The 17,283-nt window shown below is 52.0% G+C and overlaps 1 protein-coding gene across 1 annotated transcript in view; it reads right to left on the bottom strand.

Moving 5' to 3' along the window:
- Positions 1–5,473: 5,473 nt before the first annotated feature.
- Positions 5,474–17,283, bottom strand: part of LOC144115593 (uncharacterized) — a 61,615-nt gene continuing 49,805 nt past the window's right edge. Inside the window, exons 6-8 of the mRNA XM_077650012.1 lie at positions 9,039–9,396; positions 6,945–7,086; positions 5,474–5,957 (exon numbers count right to left, since the gene is read on the bottom strand). Coding sequence (XP_077506138.1) covers positions 5,603–5,957; positions 6,945–7,086; positions 9,039–9,396 — 855 coding nt within the window. The 3' untranslated portion in view covers positions 5,474–5,602. The remainder of the gene's footprint in view (positions 5,958–6,944; positions 7,087–9,038; positions 9,397–17,283) is intronic.

Raw genomic sequence — 17,283 nt, 5'->3', positions numbered from 1 at the left:
GTCCAATCCAAGCCTTCGTGTGGAGTCTGTGGACACGTAAAGCCGCGATCAAAAATACGCGGCCCACGGCTCCGGTACAAGGAGCGGCTGCGGGCCGCACCGCGGCGCTGCTACCTCCGTACGGCGCTCGCTGCGAAGCTGCTCAGAGGCTTCGTTCCAATACTCCCAAGTAGATGGCTACTTAGACGTCCAGCCGGACAGCCGCCATCTTGGGACGCGTTCCATTTCTCACGAAGCCGTCTAAGATGACTGCTTCGTCGAAGTCTACATCGATGCAGGCTAACTTGCTGTCTAAAGATGGCTGATGTACGCTGATGAGCGAGTCGTGCTCTTGCAGGCGTCGGACTGTACCCGGAGTATAGGAAAGGAAAAATGTGAGTCATTCCATTATGTTATTTGGTACGCAAACTAGTGGCTAATTAATCTCCGTGGACGTGCGATTCCTAGCAGTGAATCACGCAGGAGAAAATCGTGCAGTTGAGAGCTTTGCCACAGCAGCGGACGCTGTAGGTCTGTTTACGTGATTGGGCATCTGACGATGCCGGATCTTAATTAGCACCTTTATTTTAGAGATTAATACTCGTCGCTGTCGTTGGGTTCCTCGACGGGCGTTAAGACGGCTAGCGTGACGGTTAAAAAAATATGTTCTGTTGCTGTATTAGTTAGTTGCATCAACTCTTTTGCGTACATACTTTTTTATCTCTATAGTCTCAGAAAAAACCCATCGGCATGTTGCGAATTGATTTCAGTCTTTGCAGGATTAAAGCTCGCTGCTGTCTATAGGTTTCTCGCCGTCTCCGAGTGCCACGCACGGCAGACAGCAGGTTTAATGGCACGCGTGCGTTTTTCTGTTGCGGTGTATATATGCCGTATCGCATTTCGCGTATATTGATTACAGTCTCTCGTATCCTTTCTTATGTTTACAGGACCGTCTGGACGAGCACGTTCGAGGAGCATGTACAGTTTAGCATCAATAATAAAAGATTAACCGTATCTCTCTTTAGCGTCGTCTTCGGAGAGCAGCCCCGTCTGCTACAAGTAGACTGACCGATAGGCGCATCCACCAGTCCGGTTTACGCGCAAAGTGATTGCAGAAAAAATGTGCAAACTTGTTGAAAACACGTTTTTAATGATCGTTATTGCTCAGTTTGAGAAAAATTATAGTACAACTGTTTATAAGCTTTAGTTACATTATTATACCACGAGGCGGCGTGTGCAGTAGACAAGTTCCAACACATGGACATGTAGACGGGTTCTTAGACGTCACACTAGACGTCTTGTTAGACGTCTAGAGTATTGGAATGCAGCCACTGTGACGACAAAGCTTCGCCCTCACTCTACCCTGAGCCCGCCACACGGCTGATAAATGTCAAGTGCGGCGTTCAGCTGTTTCGCGGCTGACTGTCACCACGAAGGGGCGCGTCTCCGCTTTGCGCCGTTTGCCAGACGCGTAATGAAGGGGATTGCGCGCGGTTCGCCGTTGCCACATCGATACTGCTTCGCTCTCGTATGCCCCGCGCGCCCATGCGTGGTGAGATTTGGAGCACGGGCATTACGGTGCTCAAGAAATAGGGCAGAACAAGCTATTTTTGCGTCAGGACCCAGGTCTGTGAACTCAGTGAAGCCCTGTTTTGTTTCTGGTAGTTTGTTACTCGTAATTTCATTGCAGCAGGAACGTGCTTTGATTTTTTTAGCTTTAAATTAATGATTTTAAAGCAGCGAGCTCCAGCTAGTAATTAGGGTTAACTCGACCAAGCGCCGGGCACTGGAGCGCGGCGTATACGGACGCGAGGCGCGCGTAACTATGGAATGCGAATCGAACTCGGACGCTTCGCAGGCAGACGCACTTAGTCGAACTGCCGAACGCACGCCTGCCGTAGCCGATCTGTGCATAACGAAGACGAGATATTCGAGTAGGCGCTGAAAGTCACACGCAGCACGCTTTGCAGAGCCCTCTTTCGTACTAACCGTCAGCCGCGAAACGGCTGAACGCTGCACTTGACATTCATCAGCCGTGTGGCGTGCTCAGGGGAGAGTGAGGGCGAAGCTTTGTCGTCACTCTGGACCCTCGCTGTGAGCGCCGGACGCAGGTAGCAGCGTCGTGGTGCGGCCCCGCAGCCGCTCCTTGCGCCGTAGCCGTGGGCCGCGTATTTTTGACCGCGGCTGTACTTAATCGTTTATGTGAGTTTAACGTTACAAAGCGACTCAGGCTTCGAGGGACGCCGTAGTGAAGGGCTCCGGAAATTTCGACCACCTGGGGTCCTTTAACGTGCACTGACAACGCACAGTACACCGGCCTCGAAAAGTTTGCCTCCATCTAAATACGACCGCCGCGGCCGGGATCGAACCCGCGTCTTTCGGGGCAGCAACCGAACACGATAACCACTGAGCCATCACAAACAGCTAGTGGAAAGTGGGCTTAGGGGACGTACTGGGAAGCGCTATTTTGAACGCGTCGTTGCAACGTCTGTCCGTACCTGCGCGCTCTTCCGTGGTTGATGGTTTCATTCTCGCTGCTCAGTGATGACCCGCCGCGGTGGCTCAGTGGTTAGGGCGCTCGACTACTGATCCGGAGTTCCCGGGTTCGAGCCCGACCGCGGCGGCTGCGTTTTTATGGAGGAAAAACGCTAAGGCGCCCGTGTGCTGTGCGATGTCAGTGCACGTTAAAGATCCCCAGGTGGTCGAAATTATTCCGGAGCCCTCCACTACGGCACTTCCTTCTTCTTTTCTTCTTTCACTCCCTCCCTTGTCCCTTCCCTAACGGCGCGGTTCAGGTGTCCAACGATATATGAGACAGATACTGCGCCATTTCCTTTCCCCAAAAAACCAATTATTATTATTATGCTCAGTGATGCTCGCGTAAGCGAACAACCGTATACATCCGTAGCGCGATGTGGACGCTCCAGTTTTTACATATAGATTGCTAGTTAAATTTATTGCGAAGGAATTACACAGTTAAAGCCAGATTTAATGATGTGTAGAGCAGCCACGAGTTATTTCGATAAAAATAGAAATTCGTAATATTGTTGTAAGACATTTTTCCGCCCTTCGAAATCTGACATTGCATCGTGGTGTCAGCGCACGTTAAAGATCACCAGCTGGTCGAAATTATTCCGATGTCCTCCACTACGGCAGCACTCTCTTCCTTTCCTTCTCTCAGTTCCTCCTTTATCCGTTCCCTTACGGCGCTGGTAAAGTGTCCGCCGATATGTGAGACACACTGCGCCATTCCCAGACTCTGTCGGGACTCCTGTACCGAATCCGCTTACCACATATGCGGGCATTACAACACATCTGCGCCTCAGTAGGCAGACGTTCCCAGAGCCCGCCAGGGCCTGGATAGAGCTGAGGAACGACACCGCAGATAGCTGCAAACGGGGTCGTTTCTGAGCCGTGCGATTCTAAAACGCTTAGACCCAACTTTTTCGGTGTACTGTAAGTTTTGTGAGATGTGGGGAGACGCATATCATATGGTATGGGCCTGCCTGGAAAATCCGCAGATAAAGAGAGTAAATCAGCCAACGAGGCAGGTCTGGAAGGTGACCTTGTCCGGCTTCTTGGACCTGGAGTCCCAGAAGGCTCTGGTCGAAAGAGAGCGGGCAGCTGCTACCACCAATGTTGTCCCGGTATGAGGACTACCACCCAGGCAAGGGAGTGGTGAAATCCTCCACTCTTCTCTAAAACCCACCCCAGGGCATTCAATAAAATTTTACTGCCAGCATGACCACAAAAATCGAATTTTAAATTTTTCTGCGGCTGCGTTTTTATGGAGGAAAAACGCTAAGGCGCCCATCTGCTCTGTGATGTCAGTGCGCGTTAAAGATCCCCAGGTGGTCGAATTTATTCCGGATCCCTCCACTACGGCACCGCTTTCTTCGTTTCTTCTTTCACTCCCTCCTTTATGCCTTCCAGTATACGGCGTGGTTCAGGTGTCCAACGGTATATGACAGATACTGCGCCATTTCCTTTCCCCCCCCAAAAATTATTAGATTTTCGGCTCCAGGTGCCAATACAGGCGCATGCTGGCTGGTACCTATTCTAATATGTGCCCCGCTCCGTGATCTGCCTTTTCCTTCTTCTTCTAGGTGACTTTTTAAACATCCTTCTTTTGTTTCCCCCTTTTTCTGTACTTGCACGTGCCTACATATACTCTTAGTTGTGTAGCAGCGCCTGCGTTGTCTGCCAGCATCTTTTTATGCCGTTGTTTTCGTACGCACCAAACAGCCAGTTTCCGCTGCTTTGTCGCGCTCTCCCTTTGCTTCCTTTGATGCACGGCTATACCCGCCAGCGTGCAATACTACGCGGGCTGGCTTGTGGAAATATCTGGGGGGAACAGCCTTCCGCCCCGCCCCGCACTCCCACTCCGCGGATGCAGCATTCCCGCTCGCTAACCGCGGAGGGCTTCGTGCTCGAGAGAAACAAAGGGAAGGGACGACAAAGCGTGAACACTCATATGCTATTTATTACACTTGCAATTAATACACAGAGCGGGCCAGCTAGCTACAAAACATCGAGGCATCCTCGGAAGTAGAAGGCAACGTAAGAAGGACTTCCGACTTACCGGCTGGGGCAGGGGTGCGACTTCGGAGGCATCGGCAGCGAACATTTGTATGCGCCGACAATGGCGGCCGGGATTTCCCGTGCGCGCCGCATGCTTGAGGCAAAACAATTCCCTAGCATTTGCTGGGGAATGCGACCAGAGCACGCGTTTGATGCACTCGCTTCGCTGCCTGGAACCAGAAGTCCAGCGGCAAGGCACGACGGATCCCCGTGCGCCTGCCGCGGACGGTGACTAGAGCGTGCGGCTCCAACCGCTCGTAACGCTGGCCGGATCCCGAAGATCCCGAAGAGCGCCACCTACGAGGTGGCGCTCCCGTCGCCGTTCCCTTTCCCCCATGAGGGAGACTTCCCTCCTTGCCCAACCCGTGCTGCCCGTCCCCGACGGCCGACGATGAAGATGGGCCGCATCGAAATGGAGGGGGGAAACAGGTTTCCACAGGCTTGACCTTCATCAGCTAACCGTGCTGAGCGCATTAATGCAGTGACCTTTAGTAGCGCATGATCTTTGTCTGAACAGACGTGATGCGCCATAAAACTGATGAGATGAGCTACCTTGGCACGCTGACGAAAGCTAGAGTTCGACATGACGTAGAATATAGCGCAAATAAACACGAAAGACAGCTTGACGCAGACTAGCGCTTGTCTGCGTCGTCATTTCTGTCTGTCGTGTTTTATTTGCGCTGCATTTTAATCATGAACGTTCACCAACTCGCCCAACTTTCGGCTTTACTTATACTTTACAATCGCTTGCTTTCGAAGTATCGAGCTTGTTTATTCCTCGCTGAGGGCAACTGACTGTGCACTCTCGGTTGCACTCAGCTGTCAGTCCTCGAATCTCACCAAGTAGCTCACTTCACTCCATTCTGGTTTGTAATGTGTTGAAAGCAAATGCTGTAGTGATGAGACATACGCGTGCAACTCAACAGCCAATGTATTTTCATTCCTAGTCAAACAAAAACAAAAAAGGTGCAGGTTTCTGCCGGCTGATGAGTGGGTGCTCGCTGAAGCCGGCTTCTTTCTCGTCCTCCGTAATGTGCATTGCTTAGGGTTCTCCGAGCGCGGCCTCTCCGATGTTGTCGCCAAACTCCAAGTTGTACAGTGTCTCCAGCATCTTCATCCTGGCGATGCTTCGTTCGCGGGGCACAAGTCTCTTGAGGTGCGCCGCCAAGCTGAGGCAGAAGAACTCCTCGGGGTCCGAGGAGAGCTCCTGCGCCGCCGCGCCCCCTGCCGCCAGGCGATCCGGCATCACGGCAGCCGGCCGCATGGCCAGAGGCCAGGGCTGAGGTGGTGCTGCTGCCGCAGCCACCGCTGCCTCGCGCGTTTCGGCGTCTTCGCCGGGCTGCTCCTGTTTGACTTCCACATCGGCCGGGGCCGCCGCGTTCAGCGTCGAGCGCCTCCTGCGAGGGAAAAGGGAAAGAGGCGTGGCAGCGAGGGTGTATGAGGCACTCAAACTCGGGCTGACAGAGTGCGGTGTTATAGTGGCTTTTACCCCGTAACCGCTAACTTCCGAGTTCACCCGTTGGCCAATCTAATTTCCTTCCGCCAGCCGCCCACAGCTTATGCTCATTTACGGCGGTTCTGTGCACTGTGCTGAGACGCCTCGTGAAAAGCCTGAGACGCCTCGTGAATTATTATTATTAATTTTCCCAGACACAGACCCCCTGGGTCCGCGAAATGGACATGCCGTACGCAGTGGGTTGCGTGCCACCCAGCATCGCGGCGATCTAGTGCGAGTCGCGCAGCTTTGTGCGGACGGTAAAGCATGGCAAAACCGGGCGCTCGCTTAAGTAGCCGCTGGGCCACGTCGCAGTCACGCGAGGTTGTGCTTGTGACGCGAAGGCGGGCAGGTGTCTTCCTGTAATAATAATAATGATAATAAATGGTTTTGGCAGAAAAGAAATGAATCAGTATCTGTCTCATATATCGCTGCACGCCTGAACCGCGCCGTAAGGGAAGGGATAAAGGAGGGAGTGAAAGTCCGGCCCCAGTAGAGTATCTGTTACGGGTCCAATTGGACTTATTTTTGGAAATGTGGCGGAGAGTTTGAAGGATGCTTCACTCCCGCCATCGGTTGGCCCGGTATTCCACTACCTCCGGGATCGGCCTTGTCTTTAGCGCGTCTTTACTATCCTGTCTTTCTATCCCATCTTTCAACTCCCCTACTATCTGCACGAGGTAGCGATTGTGGCTCGGCTAGAGTCATTGAGCAGGCCTGTGCACTTTCCTTTTCTCTCTAACTGGCAACAACAGACAGACACGGAGTGAAGGAAGAAAGGAAGAAAGAGGTGCCGTAGTGAAGGGCTCCGGAATAATTTCGACCGGAGCCCTCCACTACGGCACCTATTTCCTCCTTTCTTCTTTCACGCTCTGTACACAACACTCACGTTCGCGGCCTCAGGAAGTCATCGAGGAAGCCGAGATCACGCTCCAGCACGCTCCACTGCCCGTTGGCGCCGGCGCGCCGGCGCTTCTTGCGCTTGAGGTACGTGTCCCGGAGGGTGCGCCACCGGGTCTGGCACTCCTCCACTGCGCCAGGGAACGCGCGGTTTGGGGGGAAAACAACCATGCCTTTGTCGCGTTCAGGGGCACCCCACGATTAGTATATAGCTTTCGTTAAAACAGAAACCGCTCTTCCAGCGCCCCGTCACTCTTGGTATAAGTATAAATGACAGTGCATCGTCGTGAGGGGTATGTATAGTCTCATGCAACTTGTCTGCAGTGCAGCTCCGCCCACATTTACAACCGATGCGCAAAATTCCTCCACGACAAAACCGTAGTCAGTTGTTAACACTTCTCACATAAACAAGAAGCTAATCGCAAAAAAGTTGTAAGCTCTAGAATTTTCATACCTGGCTGGTTTAATAAAGTCAAACATAAAAAAAACTGATTCGTTTACTTTTGTGGCTGGCAAGTGGTACTCCGAGATATGTGATACAGGCGTAATTTCCTTTCCTTGAAACCATTTTTATTTCATTTCATTTTCTTTCGCTTACGGGCGCCGTTCGGGTGTCCACCGAGATATGTGAGAAAATTATTAATAGTACTACTACTACTACTGATAATAATAATATTTAGATTTTGTGGAAAGTATATGGCGCAGTATCTGGAAGAAAGAGGTGCCGTATTGGAGGGCTCCGGAATAATTTCGACCACCTGGGGGTCTTTAATGTGCACTGACAACGCACAGCACACGGGCGTCTTAGCCTTCTGCCTCCATAAAAACGAAGCCACCGCGGTCGGGTCCAAATTCGGGGACTCCGGATCAGGAGATGAGCGTTCTAACCACTGAGCCACCGCGGCGGGTGAGAAAATTGGGTAATTATTTTTTTGGAAAAGGAAATGATACAGTATCTCTCACATATTGGCGGACCCCTAAACCGCCGTAAGGGAAAGGATAAAGGAGGGACTAAGAGAATGAAGGAAAAAAGCTTCCGTAGTTGAGGGCTCGGAAATAATTTCTACCATATTCAAAGAAACGCGGCCGCCGCACCGAGGTTCGATCCTGCGTTCTGGTGTTAAGCACACTAACGCCGTAACCGGGTATTTGGTTATGGCATATTGGGAGGCCGACGGCGAAATCGGTGCCTTTTAAGAGGGTGCTGCCTCACATATCTATAGCTGTAAGAAAATCGAACGCAAATGAAAGAAAATAACGAACGTTACGTTATCCTGAGAGTAAGTAGCCTAGGCCCGGCACGTAGCCAGTAATTTTTTCGGGAGGGCCCAAGGGACTCCTTACAGGGCCCTGCCTCAAGAACGGAAAGGAGGGGGTGGAGGTGCTTGACATTGAGGAGTTGCTCGGGCCCCCCAACCCCCACGGACACGTGCCTGGCCTAGGCCTTTTAGTACCCCAGCCACCGTCGGCTGATTAATTGCGACGACGGGCAGTCGTGAGAGGAAAGGCTTCCGGCACAGTACTGGACGCGGCAGCAAAATACTAATATCGCTTCGAGAGAGCCAGCAGTCTTCGAGGTACAGACCTGACGTGGCAGCAGAAGGTTTAGACCAGATACAGCAGATCGTGGATCTAAGGCACCGTCAACTAGGACGCCTGTCGACAACGGACCAGAGACCATGCAATTCCACGCGGCAGCTTGTCGCGAAGACACTCCGGCTATGAGCCCGCAATCATCGGTACGACACTCGTTCCCGGCACAGCATTCTCATTGACGAGAACAGGTGAAACGCGCGCTCATCCAAAAGACACGTCCTTCTATAGGCACCATCAGCTGTGCCATCAGCACGCCAAAGGAGCCTAGGGAAGCTGAAAAAGGCTCACGGAAATACGTAAAAGGAGGCCGATTCCGCATCGTACGGTGCCAGCGACTCCGTATAAGACGCGGTCCACACCAAGTGTCTGCGACGAAGCCAGCTGCGAGGTTGCAGTGCACCTCCGCGGAGACGTACGCGTTCGAGACCGGAGCGCGAGGCCGGCTGTGTGTGCGGGCAACGCAACGTGCAAAGAGGCCGCGTCTCACCGGTCACATCCAGTGCGGCGGCGATTTCCATCCAGGCGGCCTCCCGGTAGCCGGCCTCCTTGTGCAGCTTGGACTGCTGGTCCCAGAGCTGCGTGTGCTTGTTCACCTCCTGGACGAGCTTCTCGTTGAAGGAGGCCATTGCGCGGACCCGATGGAACGGAGCACTGATCGTCGTCGTCGGGATCGGGCTTCGGAGCCGCGTGCCACCGTCTTCCTCGTCTTTCCGGCGGTGACTGACAGAGCGCTCTGCCCACCACAGCGCCACCACGAGCTGCCGCGGGAACCGCACGTGCACAGGCACCGCCAGCATGCGCTCGCAGCGCCGCCATGCTGACTTCTTTCTCTGCGATGTTCGTTGCTGCGGGTCGTGCGGAAGGCCCAATCCAAGTTTGTTTGTTTTTTTCTCTGTACTGCGGACATGTAAATTATCGTTTATAGGAGTTTAACTAGAGTTCCCGGTCGAGTTCCCGGGTTCGAGCCCGACCGCGGCGGCTGCGTTTTTATGGAGGCAAAAAGCTAAGGCGCCCATGTGCTGTGCGATGTCAGTGCACGTTAAAGATCCGCAGGTGGTCGAAATTATTCCGGAGCCCTCCACTGCTGCACCTCATTTTTCCTTACTTCGTTCACTCCCTCCTTTATCCCGTCACTTACGGCGTGGTTCAGGTGTCCAACGATAGATGACACTGCGCCCTTTCCTTTCCAAAAAACAATTTATTATTATTGCTCCTTGCTAAGGGAAACTGACTGTGCACGCTCGGTTGCACTCGACTATCAGTCCTGTAAGTCACCAAGTAGTAGTAGTAGTAGAAAACATTTATTCCAAAAAGGTAGGATAGACAGGCGAAAATACAGATTTTGGGTGGAGTCCTTATTTCAGGACCCCAATGTCCACCGCAGTTGCTCTTGCTTGGGATATCAGCTTTCGCTGCGTCGCCAAGTCAGAGCTGAGCAGGGCAGACTCCCACTGTTCCTCGGAGTGATGTTTGTCTAGTTCGGGGGCTTGGGATCGGAGCAGCCCCATGTTACATATGTTGTTGGAATTTCGCCACACCAGGGGCAGATGCTGTCATATCTGTCTGGAAAGATGATGTGGTACTTGTGTAGGTTAGGAAAGGTGTAGCACACTTCAGTCGTTACTGGCTTAGAGTGTGTTGAAAGCAAATGCTATATTGATGAGACATGCGCGTGCCACCCAACAGACAATGTATTTTCATTCCTAGTAAAAAAAACAAAAAGAAAGCTACAAGTTTCTGCCGGCTGATGATGGGGGTGCTCGCTGAAGCCACCTTCTTTCTTGTCCTCCGCAAAACCGTGCACCGTCTACGGTTCTCCGAGCGCGGCCTCTCCGATGTTCTCGCCAAACTCCAAGTCGTGAAGTGTCTGCAGCATCTTCATCCTGGCCATGTGTCGTTCGCGGGGCAGGAGTCGCTTGAGGTCCGCCGCTAGGCTGAGGCAAAAGAGTTCCTCGGGGTCCGAAGAGCACTCCTGCGCCGCCGCGCCCCCCGCCGCCAGGTGGTGCGGCAGAACGGCAGCCGGCCGCATGGCCACAGGGCAGGGTTGAGCTGGTGCTGCTGGCGCCACCGCCACAGCCGCTGCCTCAGCCGCCGCAGCCTCACGCATTTCGTCGTCTTCGTCAGGCTGCTCGCGTTCGACTGCGACCTCGGCCGGAGAAACCGCCCGGGCCGCCCCGTTCAGCGCCCAGCGCCTCCTGCGAGGAAGAGACGTGGCAGCGAGGATGTAGCAGGCACTCAAACTCGGGCTGGCAGAGTGCGGTGTTAAAGCGGCTTTTACCCCTTAACTGCTACCTTCCGAGTTCGCCCGCTGGCCGATCTAACTTCTTCCGCTACTAGCTCGCCGCCCATGCGCATTTACGGCGGTTCTGCGCACTGTGCTAAGACGGCTCGTGAAAAGCAGTCCACGTTCAGAACCCGACCGCGGCGGCTGCGTTTTTATGGAGGAAAAACGCTAAGGCGCCCATGTGCTGTGCGATGTCAGTGCACGTTAAAGATCCCCAGGTGGTCGAAATTATTGCGGAGCCCTCCACTACGGCACCTCTTCTTCCTTTCATCTTTCACTCCCTCCTTTATCCCTTCTCTTACGGCGCGGTTCAGGTGTCCAACGATATATGAGACAGATACTGCGCCATTTCCTTTCCCCCAAAAAAAACCAATTATTATTATTATTATTCAGAATGGTTTGGAAAAAAGTGAACTCCCGAGATCACTTATGGCCTTCTGTATGCTCGTTGGCCGCATGGCGAGCGAATGTTTTTTTTTTCTTTAGTTATGGTTTTCGTTTTTCGATTTTACGCGCCGATGGTAATGACTCCTCCACTTCGTCGTCACCACCACCTTAATCGGCGCAGACCTGTCCACTGCAAGGTAAAGACGTCTTCCATTCATCTGCAATCAACCGTGCAGCCCCGCTATGTCCCCTACAGTTCCTGACCTCGTCTGCCCACCCGACTACTCCTCGCCGCCCCTTGTTTACTTCCTCCCGTAATCAACTCTGTTGTCTGTGCTCCCCGTTACATCGTGAACACGTCCAGTTCTCTTGCAAGAATGACGGAGGACTGCATTTATTCACACAGCGGTGGTGCGTGAGCGGGAGCTGACAGTTCGCGGCCTGATGTTAGCGGAATCTAAGAGGAAACCCTCTCACAGTGTCGTTTCCATAAAAAAGGCTCCCATTCGAATCCTATAGTACATCCAAGCTACCCCGAACATCAACCGCACAACAGGAAACATCCCCCCAGTATGATGCACAGGGACTTCGCTCTGCAACTCAAAGAAGAAAAGTCTCCAATGGCCGCCTGCCCACAGTGCAATAACATGACTCACAGCCTTAACCTCCTTCCTCCTCCACGCCTTTCACATCACAGCTTTCGTTCTTTTGATCTCCTCCCCTCCATTCATCCTTAAAGACGCCAGCTAGTGCCCCCAGCCACCCCCAATGAAGGAGCCGAGCCGGCTTCGAAATGTTGGGTTTCAAATTAGTTTTTGGTTGAAGATGTGCAGACTTTATTATAAGCCGTTTCCATTTAGCATGTGGCCCACTTAGCGTCAAAAGAAAGGATAAAAAATATTCCACCTCAAAATGTGCTGCCATATACGATGGTCGCGAGAGACGCAAGACATTGCTGGTTGGAAATGAAAGGGAGCTAATGACGACGTGTACTATCGTGTACACAAGTGTCCACCGCACGCCAGCGCCGGCTCAAGTGGGCATTGGTACTGCGTCACCTCGAGACACTGGTGTCGACACCGCACATGATGCGTCCATTTGTGGTGCAAAGAATGGTTGCCCTTGATCCCGAAGCACGAAACGTTACTTATGTGATGGTATACGCTCTTTGTGAAGCCTTAGCAGAATAGACGGACGGTGTGGTGCAGGCTGGCTTGTCGACTACTCTTCGTCAGCATCGCTTTTCGGACCAGGCGAAAGGAAAGCAGCGCGACTGCTCCCAGACGCAGACGCCCTCGGTCCGCGAAATGGACATGGCGTACGCAGTCGCTTGTGTGCCACCCAGCAACGCGGCGATCTAGTGCGAGTCTGAGCGAGTCGCGCTTCGTGCAGCTTTGTGCGGACAGTAAAGCCTGGTAAAACCGGGCGCTCGCTTAAATGGCCGCTGAGACACGTCGCAGTCGCGCGAGGTTGTGCTTGTGACGCGAAGGCGGGCAGGTGTCGTCCTGTCTTATTATTATTACTATTATTTAATAATAATATTAATAGTAATAATAATAATAATAATAATAATAGGTTTTGGCGGAAAGGAAATGAATCAGTATCTGTCTCATATATCGCTGCACGCCTGAACCGCGCCGTAAGGCAAGGGATAAAGGAGGGAGTGAAAGAAGAAAGGAAGAGGTGCCGTAGTGAAGGGCTCCGTAATAATTTCGACCGGAGCCTTCCACTACGGCACCTATTTTCTCCTTTTTCTTTGACGCCCTGTACACAACACCCACGTTCGCGGCCTCAGGAAGTGATCGAGGAAGCCGAGCTCCCGGTCCAGTACGCTCCACTGCCCCTTGGGGTCGATGCGTCGGCGCTTCTTGCGCTTGAGGTAAGCGTCCCGGATGGTGCGCCACCGGGTCTGGCACTCCTCCACAGCGCCAGGGAACGCACGGTTTGCGGTCAAAACAACCGTGCCTTTGTCGCGGTTAGGGGCACCCCACGGTTAGTACATCCCTTTTGTGACAACAGAAACCGCTCTTCCAGCGCGTCGTCACTCTTGGTATAAGTATAAATGACAGTGCATCGTCGTGAGCGGTATGTATAGTCTCATCAAACTTCTCCGCAGTGAAGCTCCGCCCACATTTACAACCGGTGCACAGAATTCCTCCACGACAAAAACGTAGTCCGTTGTTAACACTTCTCTTGTCGCGTAAGCGAGAAGCTAATCACGCGAAAAAAAAGTTATAACCTTTAGAATTTTCCTACCTGGCTTTGATGAAGCCAAACATTAAAAATCTGTTTTCGTTTACTTTTGTGCCTGGCTTGTGAAGTAATACAGTACTCCGAGATACTGGCGTAATTTCCTTTCCTTGCATGGCCAGATTCTGGTTCATCCGCTCCTAGTTCACAACGCCGCCACCACGGGCCGTATGAAGTTGAGCTCCTCCTCCTTCTCTTACATTCTTCCTCCCGGTTTGAGAGAGAGACGCTAGTAAGCTTCGCCCATTGTCCGCTTTGTGTGTCCTCCCCTCAAGCCAAGCTCCTCGGGAGGGGGGCACCCTTCGCGTTTCTGTTTTTTTTTCCACCCAGCGTGTTCGAAACGGGCTGACTGTGCGGCTCCCCTAGTCTGTTCCTTTACTGCGGTGCAAGAAAAGAAAGAAGTCGGGTTGGCGTTGAAGCGGTGTACACGCCCCGTCTTTGTCCGACTTTGAGGGGCCATTTGTCAAAAACTACTGGCGGTATATATGCACATCACACAAGATATGGCTAAACGTTCCAGAATTGTGCCAAGGCCCAGCTATCACTCAGTGAGTCCAGAGCATAATGCGTGGAATAGAATTTTTTTAGCGCTGCACCCAACTTTTCCCCGTGGGACGGTCTGTGTCTTCATGGTAAATGGTGTTTTGCTGTACAGAAAATCTGATGACTGGTGACAGAACAGAACGAGCGGCCGTATAAGCATCAGTAAGAACCTTGTGTTGCGCATTTGTTTACACGTCAGTGTTTTTATTTTTTCGAAAGAGGTTGCAGTTATAACCTGACTCACCATAATTGTCAAGTTTTTTCGCAACGGGGAAAAAAATTACGGACAACAATTAAGTCTACTGACGAGCTGTGAAGGAGAAAGCTTGCAGCGTGGTGTTCGGCTGCGGCGATGGCGTGCTGCTCTAATGCAATGGCCAGCCAAGCTGATCAGTTCACGCCGCCCGAATGGAAGTTGATGAAGGCGACGATACCCAAACCCAGCTCGAGCCCCTGTGCTTCCTTTTTTCGAGTTGAGTTGAGTTGTCGACAGAAGGACGAAAGGAAAAGCACGGGCTTGCTTACTGGCTCAACGCGGAGCCACGCCCAGCTGCCTGCGTGCTGATAGTAGGAGGTGAAAGATGGGAGCAAAGAGACAGAAGAAAAGCGCGCGCAATAGCCCGTAGGCCACGGGCCAATCCCGGAGGCAGTGCAATACCGGGCTGACCTGTGCCAGAGTGCGTTACGCCAAGCACTCCGCCATACTTTCAAAAATATGCGTAACACCCAAGCCTCAAGGGCCCATATGAGATATTAAGCCAGGTATGTGAATGGCATCCCCCTTCGAAAGCAGACCGGGGATTGAGCCACACCCGAATACTCGATCCTGTGCTTCCTTGCTATCGCTCCCCTTTATATTTCTCCTCGATATCATTTCCCTTTCTCCTCCGCCGGCTGCAGCTCGGGTGGTTAAGATATTAGATAGCAATTGCCACGGCCGGCAACATTATTTTCCTTCACTTTTGATGCGAAAGCTTCACTATGCTACCTCGTAACGATTTCGCGGTGCTTACGGTTTTGACCTTCAAGTGGGCCAGAGGTCAGTCCTCTCACGGCGTGGTTCGAGCGTCCACCGATATATGTGAGACAGTTGCTGCGCCATTTCCTTTCCTCAAAACCAATTTTAGAAACTAACCTTGAAAGTAAAAATTGAAATTTGGTTTTTTGAGAAAGGAAATGGCGCAATATCTGTCTTTCATATCGGCTGACACCTGAACCGCGCCGTAAAGGGAAAATGGAGGGAGTGAAAAAAAAGAAGAAAAAGGTGCCGTAGTGGAGGGTTCTGGAATAATTTAGACCACCTGGGGATGTTTAGCGTGCACTGACATCGCGCCCTATCCACTGAGCCAATGCGGCGGGTTCCCTTCGTGGGTGCGGAACCCACTTCGGAAAGTATTTTATTTACGAAACTTAATTTTTCTTTTTCTGATTAAGTCACGTGGTTTTTCCAAACCTCTGGGGAGGACAACGCCTGATTTTCCTCCTTATGAGCTGCTATGCTTTCGCAAAAATGAAAATATGCTGCCTTCTACATACGAACGGCGCTGATCATTTTACCTAGGCTGCTTGCACACAACATGTGTTTCCTGCATTTATTTATACACAAGTATGGTGACAGGTTGCTCAGCGTACAAATTATTGAATAATACCATTTAAACGTGTAACCATTTCCGGGATGCGATTGTATAGGAATTGTACCTGCATGCACGTGACTTTCTGGCGCCCTAGTTCACTGCCTTTTTCTGCATGTGTGTGTGTGTGTGTGTTGGGCTGAGTGTGTGGGTGTGCGCGCGCGCGCCACGGTAGAGTCCATTGCATGCAGTGGCGCAAAAACGCGGAGCTCCCACTTGGCTTGTCGCAAGTTTGGCTTGGTTAGGAGGGCGAGGGCCGGCTCAGGATGTGAAGCTTTTAAGTTCCATGGCTGATCACCGGCCTGTCTTATGACGTAGGAATAATGTAAACAGGAAATTCGAGAATGTAACATGCAACCAGATCCCTCGGATTTTTTTTTTCATCACATTACTCCGCTTGAACATGTCCAGATATCGAGAACCACACGCTCGAGACAACACAGGCTCTTTGCGCGCGTGGTTTTCTTCCACCGGCCTTGAGGAAACGCGCGCGCCCATTTTCATACGACAGTAATTCATGTCCCCATAAAAAAAAGACATGCTATGCTTGATGAATCGTTTATCTTCAAGACAGTCACGTTTCCATGCCCGCCCCCCAAGTCGCCACGTGCTCGTCGGCCATGGCGGCCTCGTCGACGGCGACGTGCGCAAGCAGTCATATCGGAAAAGAGCGGGCTTTCTGCGCACCTATTCGCTCGCGTCAGCCGCCGCCTCATCAACCGTCGCCGGACGACGTGCGAAAATTATCTGGTAGGTCCACATTGGTGGCGGCGCTCACCATCGGGTGAAAATCGCCGGCCTCACGCCGTAAAAACGCCTCATGCATCCCGGCATTAAACGCTGTGGCTGAGCGGGGTTAAGATACTAGATTACGATACCTGGTGACATGACCAAGCGCCGTCACATGTCCGAGATGGGAGGTGCACTAGCGGGTGGCTGTTGGCTGGTTATACGGTCGAGTGCTCATTGCTCGCCGGGCTAAATGTTACGTCATGAGACCATGCGAAATAGCCTGAAATTTCGAATACAAAATATGCAGAGGACACCAAGCCGCAGAAAAGACCTGTTAATGCTATAGCATCATACCAACAAGGCGGAGCTAAGTGTTCCCCAAATTTCTTAATTTCAGCGCGATTTCTTTTCTTTGTTCAAAAGTACTGCTCATAGTGCTGCCGCAATGAGGAGTTGTGTAGTCAAGTCATCAATGTTGTACTTTGCGATCGTTATGGAGCGCTTGGATTTTGATGTAGGCGAAATGCTAGTGGTCCGTGTACTGTTCGATTTCAGTGCATGTTAAAGAACCTCAGCTGGTCGAAATTATTCCGGAGCCCTCCCCTACGGCACCTCTTTCTTCCTTTCTTCTTTCACTCCCCCCTTTATCCCTTCCCTTACGGCGCGGTTCAGGTGTCCGCCGATATGCGAGACAGATACTGCGCCATTTCCTTTCCCCAAAACACCAAAGCGTGCTTGTGGCCTCGAGCGCGTTTGGTTCGCAACCTAGTGGTTGTGTCGAATTCTGCCTAAGCCTCTTATCTTCTTTAATCGAAACGATGACCCCACACTGAATTTCCGTGACAATCCTTCCACACAAACCAAATTCACAGTGATTGCACACGCATGTAAGCTCTACGCTTGTC

This window comes from Amblyomma americanum, chromosome 1 (genome assembly GCF_052857255.1).
Source record: "Amblyomma americanum isolate KBUSLIRL-KWMA chromosome 1, ASM5285725v1, whole genome shotgun sequence".
In the NCBI taxonomy this organism is placed as follows: domain Eukaryota; kingdom Metazoa; phylum Arthropoda; class Arachnida; order Ixodida; family Ixodidae; genus Amblyomma; species Amblyomma americanum.
Note: the sequence above shows the minus strand (reverse complement) of the source record. Positions and strands in the feature narration are given on the sequence as shown.